General features: G+C 38.1%; 1 protein-coding gene across 1 annotated transcript; it reads right to left on the bottom strand.

The window, feature by feature from the left end:
- Window positions 1-2,215: 2,215 nt before the first annotated feature.
- LOC110794119 (protein tesmin/TSO1-like CXC 2) lies at window positions 2,216-12,739 on the bottom strand. The gene is made up of 11 exons (XM_021999067.2): window positions 12,521-12,739; window positions 10,335-10,483; window positions 9,758-10,235; window positions 8,978-9,588; window positions 8,823-8,897; window positions 8,546-8,729; window positions 8,368-8,466; window positions 8,165-8,231; window positions 3,550-3,697; window positions 2,746-3,453; window positions 2,216-2,636 (listed from the first exon to the last, which is right to left on the bottom strand). Exons 1-10 carry the CDS (start codon window positions 12,608-12,610, stop codon window positions 2,796-2,798), a joined length of 2,559 nt encoding a protein of 852 aa, XP_021854759.1. The 5' UTR covers window positions 12,611-12,739; the 3' UTR covers window positions 2,216-2,636; window positions 2,746-2,795.

The raw sequence follows: 12,739 nt of genomic DNA, 5'->3' as shown, positions 1-12,739 counted from the left end.
ACGCGGGGTAGGATCGTTTCACCCTTCGGCTATTTTGATTACCTACAAGCACGAGTATTTCCTTCACTATCCCCAGTGGAGTCGCCACTGTGAGGGGGTCGAAAAAGCGCGAGGCTAATGCATGACCTCGTCCCTCGTGGGTGTGACGATTCTTTTTATTCAATCAAGTGTAATTGGATTTCCTGTGAGTATACACCCAATTGACTAGTAATATAGGAGTCGCCATTCAGTTTTTAACGACAATGAGAAAAACTGACAAAACCCGGTTATCGTGACATAAAGGGAGTGCAATTATGTTTGACCACGACGGCCGTAGGTTCCCTTGTGATCCCTGGTGTGGGGATCTCTCAATATACACCCGCAAGGTAGAGATTGAGGGTTCGGGGGACTGTAACTACCGAGAGGAGTACTTCGCTCGTCGATAACTCCAGAGGCAGGATATCCTTACTAGCTCAGCATAAATAATTGAAGGGACATGCGTTAACTATTAAACTAATCTGAGTTGATTTTAGCAATATGCAACATATAATACTAATTCGATCGTGATTATCTGATTTAAATAGCATTGAGGGACCTAGCATGATAATCCGATTTCCTAAAAATATTATATTTGTTAGGCGTGATAGAACAATCAGATTAGGTTAGTTTAACAGTTCATAAAAAGGGCGAGGAAAGAAATTAAATCATCGAAAAGGGACACATTACGACGCACCCTTGAGAGGTGCGTCACGGTTCTCAGAAAACTAACCACTTTGACTTTGCTATTTCTCCTTTTTATTTAACGAATCTCAATTATGGGACAGGATACGTTCTGTTCGATTTATGGATCGATTGCGACAGAACGCGTGAACAATTTCGCAGCGAGAGGCTTAGGCTAAGGGTTGGAGTCAATACTCAGAATATAATTATGTGTTGTTGTTGTTTTCACGTCGAATTTAGGGGCCTATTTATTGGGAAGAGTTCGTGGAAAGATAGAATTGCAGAGTTCTAATCCACAAAAAATTAGGAAAAAAACACGTACCCAGGTATTTTCAGCGCCTAGGCCTGCCTTCGGCGCCCAGAGCCAGGCGTTGAAAATAGGGTCTGGGCTGTTTTCTTTAGTCAGATTCGGATTCCTGAAATCCGTAGAGTTTGAGATTAATTCGAGTCTTTTAGCGCGTATCAATTTTGTGACGGAATGCATCCGGGCCCGTTACGAACTCTAGGCTCGTTAGGATTTCAATTAATACGTAACTCTTATTTCCGAATCATATTAGGAATAGGATTCTCGCAGTTTTCTATCTCATTTAGGATTTATGTTGGAATGCAACACCTAATTCTGACAGGTTTCTATCTTTTATGATTTGCCACTTTTAGAAGCTACCTTTTACGGCAGTTACTATTTTTAGCAGGTTTCCATAAATAGCAGGTTTCGGGTGAAATGAAATGGGGAATCGAGATTCGTTTATTTTATAGGAGATGCGTTGTCAAGTGGAGTTTTTACGTCTTCATCATCGAACCTTTCCCTTTCGGGAATGGGGACAAAAGTAGTTGTCCACACAAACTACGAAATTTCAGCCCCCTACAAAACCTGAACCGCACTTACCTAGTAAGGAGATGGACAACATCATTTCCATCTCTTTTAACATGAGACCAACTAACATAATCAAAGACGAACTAAAAAATAAAACATCATCAAGAATTGAATATATGTCCGAGTGAATATAATAGGTAGTCATTTTGGTGAGATAAGACATAACTCCTTGGCAATCGCCTTCAAACGTGACCTCTCTGAGCCTGTACTTCCTAGCCAGTTTCTCTGCAAATAAGACGCCCCTACGTGCAACTAGTTTAGGAGGCCACTCACCTCTAGTTGAACACATTTAAAAATATCCCGATACAGTTGAGAATCCAACCCGCTCTTCTACCGTTGTTACAGCGTAAGAAAGAAGCGGAACAAATGCTGCAAATCTTCCTCACATGTAGAACAAAATCACATAAAGAATCCACAAGGATTCCTCTAGCACCAATTCGCTTTCATTAGCTTGAACAAAATATCCATTCTACTCTTAATAAACCAACTAACAAGGGCACTATTTCGCCCTCTATTTGTTCGTTAACTGTTAGCCAATTAGCTTAACTCAAGGCATATCTCATGAGCCTTCTCATAGTTCTATCAATTTTAGTTTCAAAATCGCGATAGGAAAAGTTTTTCACATACATATGCAATTTACAATGGTCGAAGAAGAATTATGCTGAATTATAACTGTCAAACAATTTGTGACAATTAATTAAGTTGGGGTACAAGTCCATTATTTACCTGCTTTCTTAAACCCCTAAAAATATTCATTCAGAGGAGAGAAAAAATAATAGCCCAAGGAGCGAAGAAGAGAGCGAAAACAGAAAGGACGTTACATCTCAAGATCTTAGTATAAATACAAGCAGATTATCGATCAGATTTGGGGTAGATCGACTGAAAATGAGGCCGTTGGAGTTCCTAGTACCATGTCGCAGCTTGTTGGCTGAAGAACAGACATTTCTCAAATAAGAAATTGCTTCCCATATCCAGAGTTCAGGAGACAAACCTCTGCAATCAGTACTAATATCTTCTGAAAATACTGCTTGTGCAAGCTGATACACACCAAACCATATGATCCCTAGAAAATAACAAAAAATTTAGAGCATGACATAGCTTAACTCAATGTATTCGTAGTCAACTTTTCCAAAATTGCTAATTGGGAACCAAAAATGTAACAGGAAACTCACCAGAAGTTGGAAATGTGGATAACATAAATATGGTATCTTAAATTTAGCGTTTACTCTCTGTTGACAACGCTGCTGTTTTTGGAATATGGTGTAAGCGGTGGAAATGACGGCACAGCCCGCAATACAAATTTGCGGCTGCTTTTCAAGGATTCTGAAGGATTCATATGATTGTGAGGGGGTGAGATGCGCTTCTTATTAGGGGAGGTCACTTTCACGGACTTGATGGGGGTAGAAGAGTGCTTCAATATCTCAGGGGTGTCATCTTCAAACATGTCAGAGTGTTTGCTCCCTGTACCAAAATCTTTGAGTTCAGAACCGGTCAACTGCGTGATTGGAGTAATGGGTGAACTTCGCCATCGAAGGGAACTACTTGGTGGCACGGGACCACTTTCAGCAAAAGATTCAAGCTGTGAAATATTTCTCAACTTGCTATTTTTTGCATCAGTATTTGATGATTGAGATGAACAATGTGCATATAAGGACTCATCACCAGGAGGTACTAGTCTGTCTTCTATGTTCTCTGGACCTATTTCTGCATCATGGACATCTACATCCATACATTTATTCTTTTCTAAAATCTCATTATGGTTCTGTGAATTTCTCGGAGAAGCCAAATTTTCTTCAGATGTTAACATGTCATGACTAGAATCTGGAGACTGCAAAAACTTCCTAAAAGGTAGCCGAGATTCGAGTGCATTCTTTTTCTGGCTGCATTCAGAATATAGCTCATGCAATTAGTGAAAATGGAACTTCATAAAGATGGAAGGATCATAGATCCAAGGCCATTAATAAATATAATCTTACTCTGAGCACTGTAATGCTGGTGTAGTTGGTGTCAGGTTAGGGGGGCTGTGAACCCTACTGCTGACAAAATTATTATTGACAGAAATCGCCCCTTCTGACGTTTCAACAGATGCTCTCTTAAGCATAATTTCTCGGGCAAAATTATAATCTGTACAAAAAAGATTCGGGATTAATATCGAGCAGACAGGAAAATGAGAAGTAAACATAAATTCCAACTTATTAATCCATGCAATAAGTAGCTTTCTTTTAATGCCCTCAACTGCCAAGTTATGTACATTAGCTAGGATGCAGCAAATCTAATGTTACATTCTTTATTTCACCATGTCTACTTGAAACGAGAAGCCAATTAAGAGACAATTTAATGTACAAAGTATACAATCTACTAACTCTAATATAAGGAATGAATCAAGGTTAAGGTCTTTGGCAATTAGCAAAAAACGCATGATGAAATTTTTTAAAAACAAACTAATTAAGATTTACGAGGCCATTTGATGCACAAAGTATATGATTGACCAACATTAACATAAGAAACAAATACAGGTGAACGTCTTGTTTGGAAATTAGCCAATTATACAATTAATTTAGCATATTGACCTAATCAATATCAGATTTTCTAAAAGTGTATAATAAACTAGTAGGTAAGAGTTTTCGGCCAGCTTTAGAATCCATTAAAATGGCACGCACAAGTGGATAAGAGTGCAATAATTGGTAATCGAAGGGTTTGTTAACCTTTAAATATGCTCCTCCCATCCAACTCTTTCAACCTACGCAGTAATATTTACTCCCTCCGTATTTATTTAAGAGATACACTCGGCCGGACACGGGTATTAAGAAAAAAGAATTGAATGAAATAAAGAAATAAAACAAGTGGGGTTGGGTAGATATTTTAATAAGGAAAACAAGTGGGGACCATGTCATTTTAGGGGGTGAGGGGTGGTGGTGGGCTGTAGATAGATTATTTAATTAGGTGGTGGGGTTGATAAGTTACTAAAAATGGCAAGTGTATCTCTTAAATAAATACGGCCGGAAAAGGCAAGTGTATCCCTTAAATAAATATAGAGGGAGTACCAAACACCTCCATAAAGTAAAATGACTAATCAAATCTATTATTTTCCCAGTACCCTTTTTACCAAAAAGTACTTAAAACAATAGGAGTTAAAAAAAACTCCTGTCAACAAAATTTCACACAGCAGTATACATATTCAACCCAGGAATAAACCAGGTCAAAGCTATATTTTCCAAGTTCAACAGTAACAAAGCATGAAAGACTGTTAGGAAAAACACGACTCTTCATTATGCTAAGGGTGTGTTCTCTTCGCCTTAAAAAAATAAGTTTCAGGTCCAATAAGTTCGGATAATTCAAATAAGTTGCAATCAAATCCTTTCAAGTCAATAAGTTTCAATCATGTCCTATAAGTTCCAAAAATATGACAATATTTTATTGATGAATGAACACTAATCCTGAATTTCGAGCTTCAGAGCTGGAAAACCAATTTTAAAAGTCACCCCAGAACGAATAAGATTATACGAAATCCCTTCCCTATTAGAACATATTTATTTCTAAATGATTTACAGTTCTTCCCCGTTACTGTTTCCTTTTCTGTTCACTATTCAGTCAAATTCTTGATGTCACTGAACCAACATACCCGACATACGACTATGTACATGCAAAAGGATCCCAACGCAGTAGCCCCTTGATTTGAGAACTAAAGAAACATAATTTCACCATTTCTTCCCTTTCCAATCCAACAAAATTGGTCAATTTAAGATTCTTTACCCTATGATTAAAGAGCATCCTTCTTAGCTATTCAAATATCTCTTCCACGAGTGCCACACTCCCACCACCTTCATCTAGGTCCAAGATAACCTTAAATTAGTTCAGGGCTAAGTCTAAATCCGCCAATAAACAATTCTTAAATGTACTAGAGATGTAAGTTACTGCTTCTCCCAAGAGGTTAAGTTACTGCTTCTCCCAAGAGGTTAAAAATACCCGGGGAGCACAATAAAGCAAACTAATAACATGACATGCAATTTTTTATCAGTTTAACAACTTGGTCTTTTTCATGTTACAGGTCAGGATACTTGAAGACCCGCAGCTCTTTTATCAGTTAGCAAAAGAAAAGTTTTTACTCTTGCCGTTTAGTATGGCTTCATGCTAAAATAGCAATTACACAAGACTAAGAATATAGAGATATTAAGAGGCATATAGAGATACTCCTTGGATAAACCAAAAAACTTGAGACCCAACCAAAACAAATAAGAGAAAGGAAGAACTTGAATATCACTGAGACGACTATAAAGTGACTATCACTCTAATTATGGAATATCATAAAGCATCCAGGAGGGGAAAAACATTTTTTCATGAAATACCCCCCAGTTTTCACGAAATTCAAGAAATACCCTTCAAGTTTCGAAAATCTATTTTCCACAAAATTCATGAAGTACCCTTCCTATAAACGGGAATCTAACTCCGTTAACATTAGTCCCTAATTAATTCAATTATCCTCTAGCAAACCTAATTAGTTCCTAATGAACCTAAATTAACCCCTAGTTACCCATGGCTGCCATGGAAGCCCCTTCTCTCTCCTCTCCTTCTTACCTAGCCTACCATCCACCTCCACCCCTTGAAATCAACCCGTATCCACCCTAAATCCACTCTCACCACGCAATAAACAACAAAATTTACCCAACTCACTTCTAGATGGCAATCCCAGTAAAGAGCTTGATCTAACCAGGAATCCTGAATAAAATTAAGAGGCATGATTTTCAGAGGGATAAACAGAAGATTGTACAAATGAGCGGCTCTGAAGCAGGGATCCAACCGTAGTCTGATCCCCAGGCGTATGATTTCTGTCCATAAATACCACTTGATTAATTCCAAGCAGAATTTTAAGCCTCACAGTTATAGTAACAAGACACCTTGATAGAAGTTGCACAATGAAGTCATATGTCCTGGACCAGGGGGACATTTCTCGTAAGTTTTTCACGTATTGACGGGGCCAAATGACCTTCTGAAATTAAAGCAATTTCACTCTATTGGTTTCTAGAATACATTGCTTTCTCCTCAATGTTTGTTCAAGCTCCACCAACACTTCCATCTCTTGATGCAATTCTGCAGTAGGAGCAACAAATTTCTCCAATTAACTTTCTTCTCCATCTTCTTCCATATATACTTTCATCCATAAGATTCAACAGAGTTCTCTAAAGGGCTGATTAAAAATGGTCAACACTCCAAACTGTGATATATACGATTAGAACACCTCTTCCTAACCGAGTGACAGGCGGGGATGAAGAGGAGGCAGGGTGGCGTTAGTGGTGATGGAGAGAGGAGAGAAAAGGAAATGGGGTAATTAGGGGTTAATTGGGGGTTAATTGGGGGTAATTGAGGGGAGGAGATATAAGGTAAGTAGTTAATTAGGGTTAATTAAGGTTAATTTATTTAATTAGGTGTTAACGTTAACAGAGTTAGAGTTCTGTTAGTAGCAAGGTATGTAGATGTATTTGTGAAAATTTGGGGTATTTTTGGTGATTTTTTGAAACTTTTCATGAAAAAACTAAAAAAAGGATAAGGAGAGGTTTTTGGGTACTCAAACAAAAATACTTTATAATCATTACCAAACAATTACCCACATCAGAACTTTGAAACACAACAAAGTTAAATTCTGATTGCTTAGTAAAAGGTGAATGAAAGGAAAAATAAAAAAAGACTAAACATCAGCACTAACACACTATCTCTACACCAGTTGCATTCTATACCCAACAAAAGGTAAAAAAGAACTTTGCAGTCTGCATATGTCATACCCCTTCCTCCCACCACCTTAGGCAGAGGCCACATAAGAGGCATTGGAGTAATGATAATACACTATGGAACGCTATGAAGCCATTGGCTCGCTGTTCTCATTCCAATGCCAACACTCTCAACTATTAGCTCAAAATAGGTACAGTCCTGTATCCATTTCTAAACTAAAACGTTTCATCCATATTCCAATCTCAATACTGCTTCCTCTAGCAGTCGAACCTCCTAAGATTCTAAAACAAGGACCAATTTCATATATTAGAAAGATCAAGCAACACATGTAGCTCAGGAAAAAAAATATTTAAAAAAGAACTTTAACATTAATTCGGCTATCACAATTTGAAAAATATGAGTTGCCAACTACAGTTTTCCCAGTCTAGAAAGTCAATCCATATCAGGCTAGCAGCCAGTTGTGGATTAAGTAGAATATATTTATGTGGATTAAATAACCAAAACTAGTGCAATAATTGGTTACAGAAATGTGGACTTGGCTCATTGGCCAAGCAGGTTGCACAAATATAAGCTGATAAACTGTAAATTCTCATGAAACATGACTTAGTACTGTAAAAGCAAACAAATATATTGAAAAGAGTTTGGCATAGACAAGATAAATAGTTGATCGCCTTTTCTACATTTTCTGGCTTTTCACTAGCATGTACCGATTACAAGACAACAAGCAAACTGAAACCACCATAAAACAAAATAATGGAGCCAATAAACGGCAACAAAAGTAAAACTGGTTCATCATTTTATCCGTCTCTTCGCGCACAAACAGTCACGTAGGGGCAAGAGGAAAACAAATTCTAATATATAATTTACCTTCTCTTATTCCATATATGTTTTTACATCCTTCACAACGGCATCCCTCAGAACATCCAACATTAGCCTGTTCAACAAATGATGGCCGCAAAATGGTGAACAAAAAATATCGGTATGTAGCACCAAGCCACCAACTATAAAAACATTTAAACGACAAGATAGAACCAACATGATACAACAAAAGCGATCAGGAGCTAAATGACCTGATAGCACTCGCAGTATTTCTTAAGGCACATAGATTTTTTGCAATTGCATCCTCTTTTATGCCTTGCCGAGGACGGAGTTGACAGATTGCCGACAGCCTGCCGAAGTCGACAACAAATAATTAAAACTTTTCCAAATAACTCCCTCGCGTTATAGGGTATGTGTAAGGGGAAATACCTTGCTGATGGTAGGAGAAGCTGTGACTGTCTGCATAACTTTTGGGGCAAATGCAAGCGGATTTCTGGACTCGATTTGCTGCCTTGTCTCTAGAACTGTATCTTCATATTCAGGTCGATTAAAGCATCCTACGCAAGCACAGGATTCACCACAGTAGAATCCCGCAGCAAAACAATCACAATAACTGCAACGAAACCATAAAAAAAAGGCAAACAGTGAGTAAAGGGTTAATCAAGTACCAACCAAAATGAGATAGCAGTGAGATAAATACACCTACAGTTTTAAACATTTTGTCTTTCTGCAATTACATCGCTTGGTTGTGTCATCGTCAGTAGAGCTTGATATCTTTTTCCTGGAGGAATAATGTCAGAGTGCAAGTGAAAGGATTTATTTAAAACTGACGTGTAAGTAAGACATAGATTTGGTGCTTGCCTCTTCTTCTTTGGGCTTCCGAGACTAGACTCATTATTTTCAGCAAGGTCTGAACTTAATGTTATCTCATTTGTAATTGTAGAAGAAGCATCTAACTTCGTCTCAATGGCATTGTTAAATTGTTCGATAGCATCTGAAGCTATGGTGTTGTCAGAAGAAGGTACTAAGCAGACCTGATGTTGATCTAGCTCCTCAGAGCTAACTAGAACTTTCTCTATTACATTGGAAGCATCAACCTTTCCATCTGATTGATTGTTCGTGAGAAAAAACAACTTTTTTCCTTCCACTCTCAACACAGATGGTTGCTGACTACCAATTGCACTATCCGTTGATCTGGGGTAAACTACACTGTTTAAATGCAACCCTATACCTAGTGGCTTTGGGATGACAACAGGATTATTCCCAGTAATTGAAGAAACACACGAACCAACAGCGGGTTTGGAGAGGTTGTTCATTTGCCTACTCCCTGTTTTTCCAGTGGGCATGTTAACAGACTCTTGAATCTGGGCATTAGCAATGGGGTCCCAAAAACCAGATTCGTCAGCAGAATAATTTCTTTGACTCTCATCAAAAAGGCAACGCCTGAGAGTGCCACGTTCAAAATTACTGGCCTGCGTTAGAATTCAGCAAGTGGTAGAATGAATAGTTATGTCACTGCAAAGGAAATAGAATGTGAACATCAACTGCCTAAAGGGGAGGGGGGGGGGGGGGGGATATGGAACTCAATATAAGTTAGATGTCATGCACTAACAAGAAAGCGGACATATAAAAAATATTAACCTCACTGAAAGAATCTCCAGGTTGGCATTTTTCGGATGCATGATCCGTCAACAACCTGGGTAAGGCACCCGAACATTCAGAAGATGATATTAAATGTCGCGGTTCATTTTTCACCAGCCTGACACTAATCCTAGACTTTGCTTGTGCACCTCTTTTACTCTTTTGCAATGTTGAACTATTCAGGCCCACAGCTCTGGCATTACCAATATCTAGTTTCATCAAGCAGCCACCATCTAGAGATGGAGGGGCATCGCCAGATTGTATTATTTGTGAAGAATTAGCACATTGCCCAGGATCGGCTAAGAAATCATCACAACCAGACGAACTGTAAGTAGGAACTAGTGGTAACTTCTCTGCGTTGCAGGTCTTTTGATCACTGCGAACTAATTTTACTGAATCACCCTGGTCACTTTCTTCTTTCTGACAACTGTCATGGTCTTGAGAAATTTCTAAATTAGGCCCCGAAGATTGTAGTTTCCTGAATGCAATCAAAGGCTCACTTAATTTCGGAAGCAAAAAATATCCACTAAAAAGAAATCAATGGAAGTATATTGGGGAAAAAAACATGATGGCATGCCTGTTAAAGAAATTTGTAAGTGAGTTTATGCGCGGTGATGTAAATACAAGGGGAGGTGAAGCTAGCCCAGGAAATCCTTGAGCAACAGGTCCAGCCTTGACAGGCTGTATGGGAGACAGGTTGCTTATGTAATTGAATACAGGTGAGTCCTGAAGAAAAGCAAATTATTGCAAATTAGATATACAACTCATAACACATCCAAATGTTTAAGTTAATGTCAATCCACAAAAAGGTATTCTCCACATAATTTCCTTGCAGAAGACCCATAGGTCTAATCAACAATAAGCATGCCGATTATTAAGTAATTAGGTGTTTTCTTTATTTATGAGTGTAAGAATAAGAAGCTAAACTCAGACACATGGATATAACAACAAAGATTTCACGAGAAATTATCCATAAACCACATTTAAGAACCATTTTCTTAATCTCTTCAATTCATGGAACCCTCGTAATCGTCCTAAATCTCAAGTGAGTACCAAACTCCCGATTGAATTAGGCGTTTTCTTTATTCAGGAGTGTAAGAAGAAGAAGCTAAACTTAGACGCATGGATAAAACAAAAAAGATTCCACGAGAAATTAACCATAAACCACATTTAAGAACCATTTTCTTAATCTCTTCAATTCATGGAACCCTCATACACGTCTTAAATCTCAGGTGAATCCCAATTGATCTTTTTGCTTATCATGAACCCAAACAAAAGTCAAGATTAAACATTAATGTGGGTGACTTGGCTAGTTGGCTCCCCTATCTAAAGTGCTGTAAAGGTGTATAACATCCGTAATTTGACGTATATGCAGATGCGGCAGAAGAAACTGAGTAGTCTTTTATCATCAGTCATTTGTTAGGTGCAAGAAAATGCCAACCATAACCCCCTCCGCCCCACCCCTTTTACAAAAAAAAATGCAGCTGAACCAGTAACCTTAATGCAGCCCCCTTTACATATTTGATGGCATAGGGCCAGAACCTTAGGACCAGATTGCACAACCTTGCGCTTCCAACAAGATAGGAAGTATTCTTGTTTTATCACAGTTGTAGTAAGATAATACATCTGTATCACAATACAAGCTCGTGGAAGCCTCACAAATGTCCCAAGGATCAAATAATTTTGAAATACCTTGGTGTAGTGAACCAGAAATTAGAATGGTGTTGAACCCAAAATAGAACATGTCACAATGACACTTCATGTGTGTCACATCGCTCATGCTTCTTCTAAGCTAGGCTGATTCATGATGGCATATAATAAACGACATTAGAAGACAGGTCGTCACTAGCCATTGGTCCTCTTCACTAGTCATTGGTCCAATAGAGAGAAAAACAACAACCATCACTCAAAGAAAAATGCACAAAAGCTATCCATTGATCCAAATCACCATTCATAAATCGTACTTAAAGGTAAAACCTTAGCACCTGATTGTACAGATTTATACACCTAAACTGAGAGCAATTCACTCTTATTCCTAGCTATGCACAAACAAACACAGCCGGCATTAAAATTTCTGTTGCTCGTGAAGGATGGACTAACAGCCTAATGGGTGTAGGAAACTTCCATCCAAGAGTTATCAATCCCAATATGCTACGCACTAAACTAATTACACAGTCCCACTACTTCAGGCGTGAAGAATCAATAAACCATACACAATGATAATTCCATTATAAGTCCAATTGTGTAATATACGATAATGGGGACTAGGGAAATCAATCTACCACATTTCCAACCAAGGGTCTATAAGAAACCACCTCCAGGGGTAATGCTACATTCATATGACACCCATGAATGGGGACGGAATGTTGAATTTTTGTAACTCTGCAGCAAACTTGGAGAAGGGGTTCCAATTGAAGGGTTCAGAACTAGAATAATCAATTATCATTGACACATCCGTCAAATCCACTTCAAACCCTAACCACATTGCAAAAAATCCCTCAATTTCAACCTCAGCTTGTTGAAAGCGAGAAGATAATCACCCCAATTAACAACAAAACTGATGTAAATAAACCGATGAAAACAAACATTACAAAAAATGGGCAGTGGATTTTTGTGAAGAAACAAAAAGACCTGATGTTTGATTACTTGAAATGAACTTTAAAATCAACAAAGTCCACTGAATTTCCTTCAAAAATTAGACTGAAATGACCAAAAACAAAATATTAATTATACTGATAAAAACGAAGAGGAAGAGATTTATACTTGAAAAGCTGGAGAATCTGATGAAGAAGGATTGATTAATTTGATTTTGCGGGTGTTAGCCGGAGTTGATTTAGATTCAGGAGTGTCCATATTTTGCGATAACCCTAACCCTAATTAATGTTGCAGCTGTATATGAAGAACCCTCCTCATCACCTGAACTGACTGCTATAGACTATAGGAGAAGAAAAAGAGAAAACCCAAAATCAGCACAAAAAATTA

Source organism: Spinacia oleracea, chromosome 1, assembly GCF_020520425.1.
Source record: "Spinacia oleracea cultivar Varoflay chromosome 1, BTI_SOV_V1, whole genome shotgun sequence".
NCBI classification, from domain to species: Eukaryota; Viridiplantae; Streptophyta; class Magnoliopsida; order Caryophyllales; family Amaranthaceae; genus Spinacia; species Spinacia oleracea.
The sequence above is the reverse complement of the archived record's forward strand: the minus strand, read 5'-3'. Positions and strand labels throughout refer to the sequence as shown.

What these genes read in the sequence shown, in the direction of transcription:
- LOC110794119 (XM_021999067.2), bottom strand. Translation starts at nt 12,610, where the DNA reads ATGGACACTCCTGAATCTAAATCAACTCCGGCTAACACCCGCAAAATC. An exon ending in CATATATGGAATAAGAGAAG is followed by an intron (nt 3,698 to 8,164) that starts GTAAATTATATA and finishes TTTTTTGTACAG; the next exon opens with ATTATAATTTTGCCCGAGAA. An exon ending in CCAGCATTACAGTGCTCAGA is followed by an intron (nt 3,454 to 3,549) that starts GTAAGATTATAT and finishes TTCTGAATGCAG; the next exon opens with CCAGAAAAAGAATGCACTCG.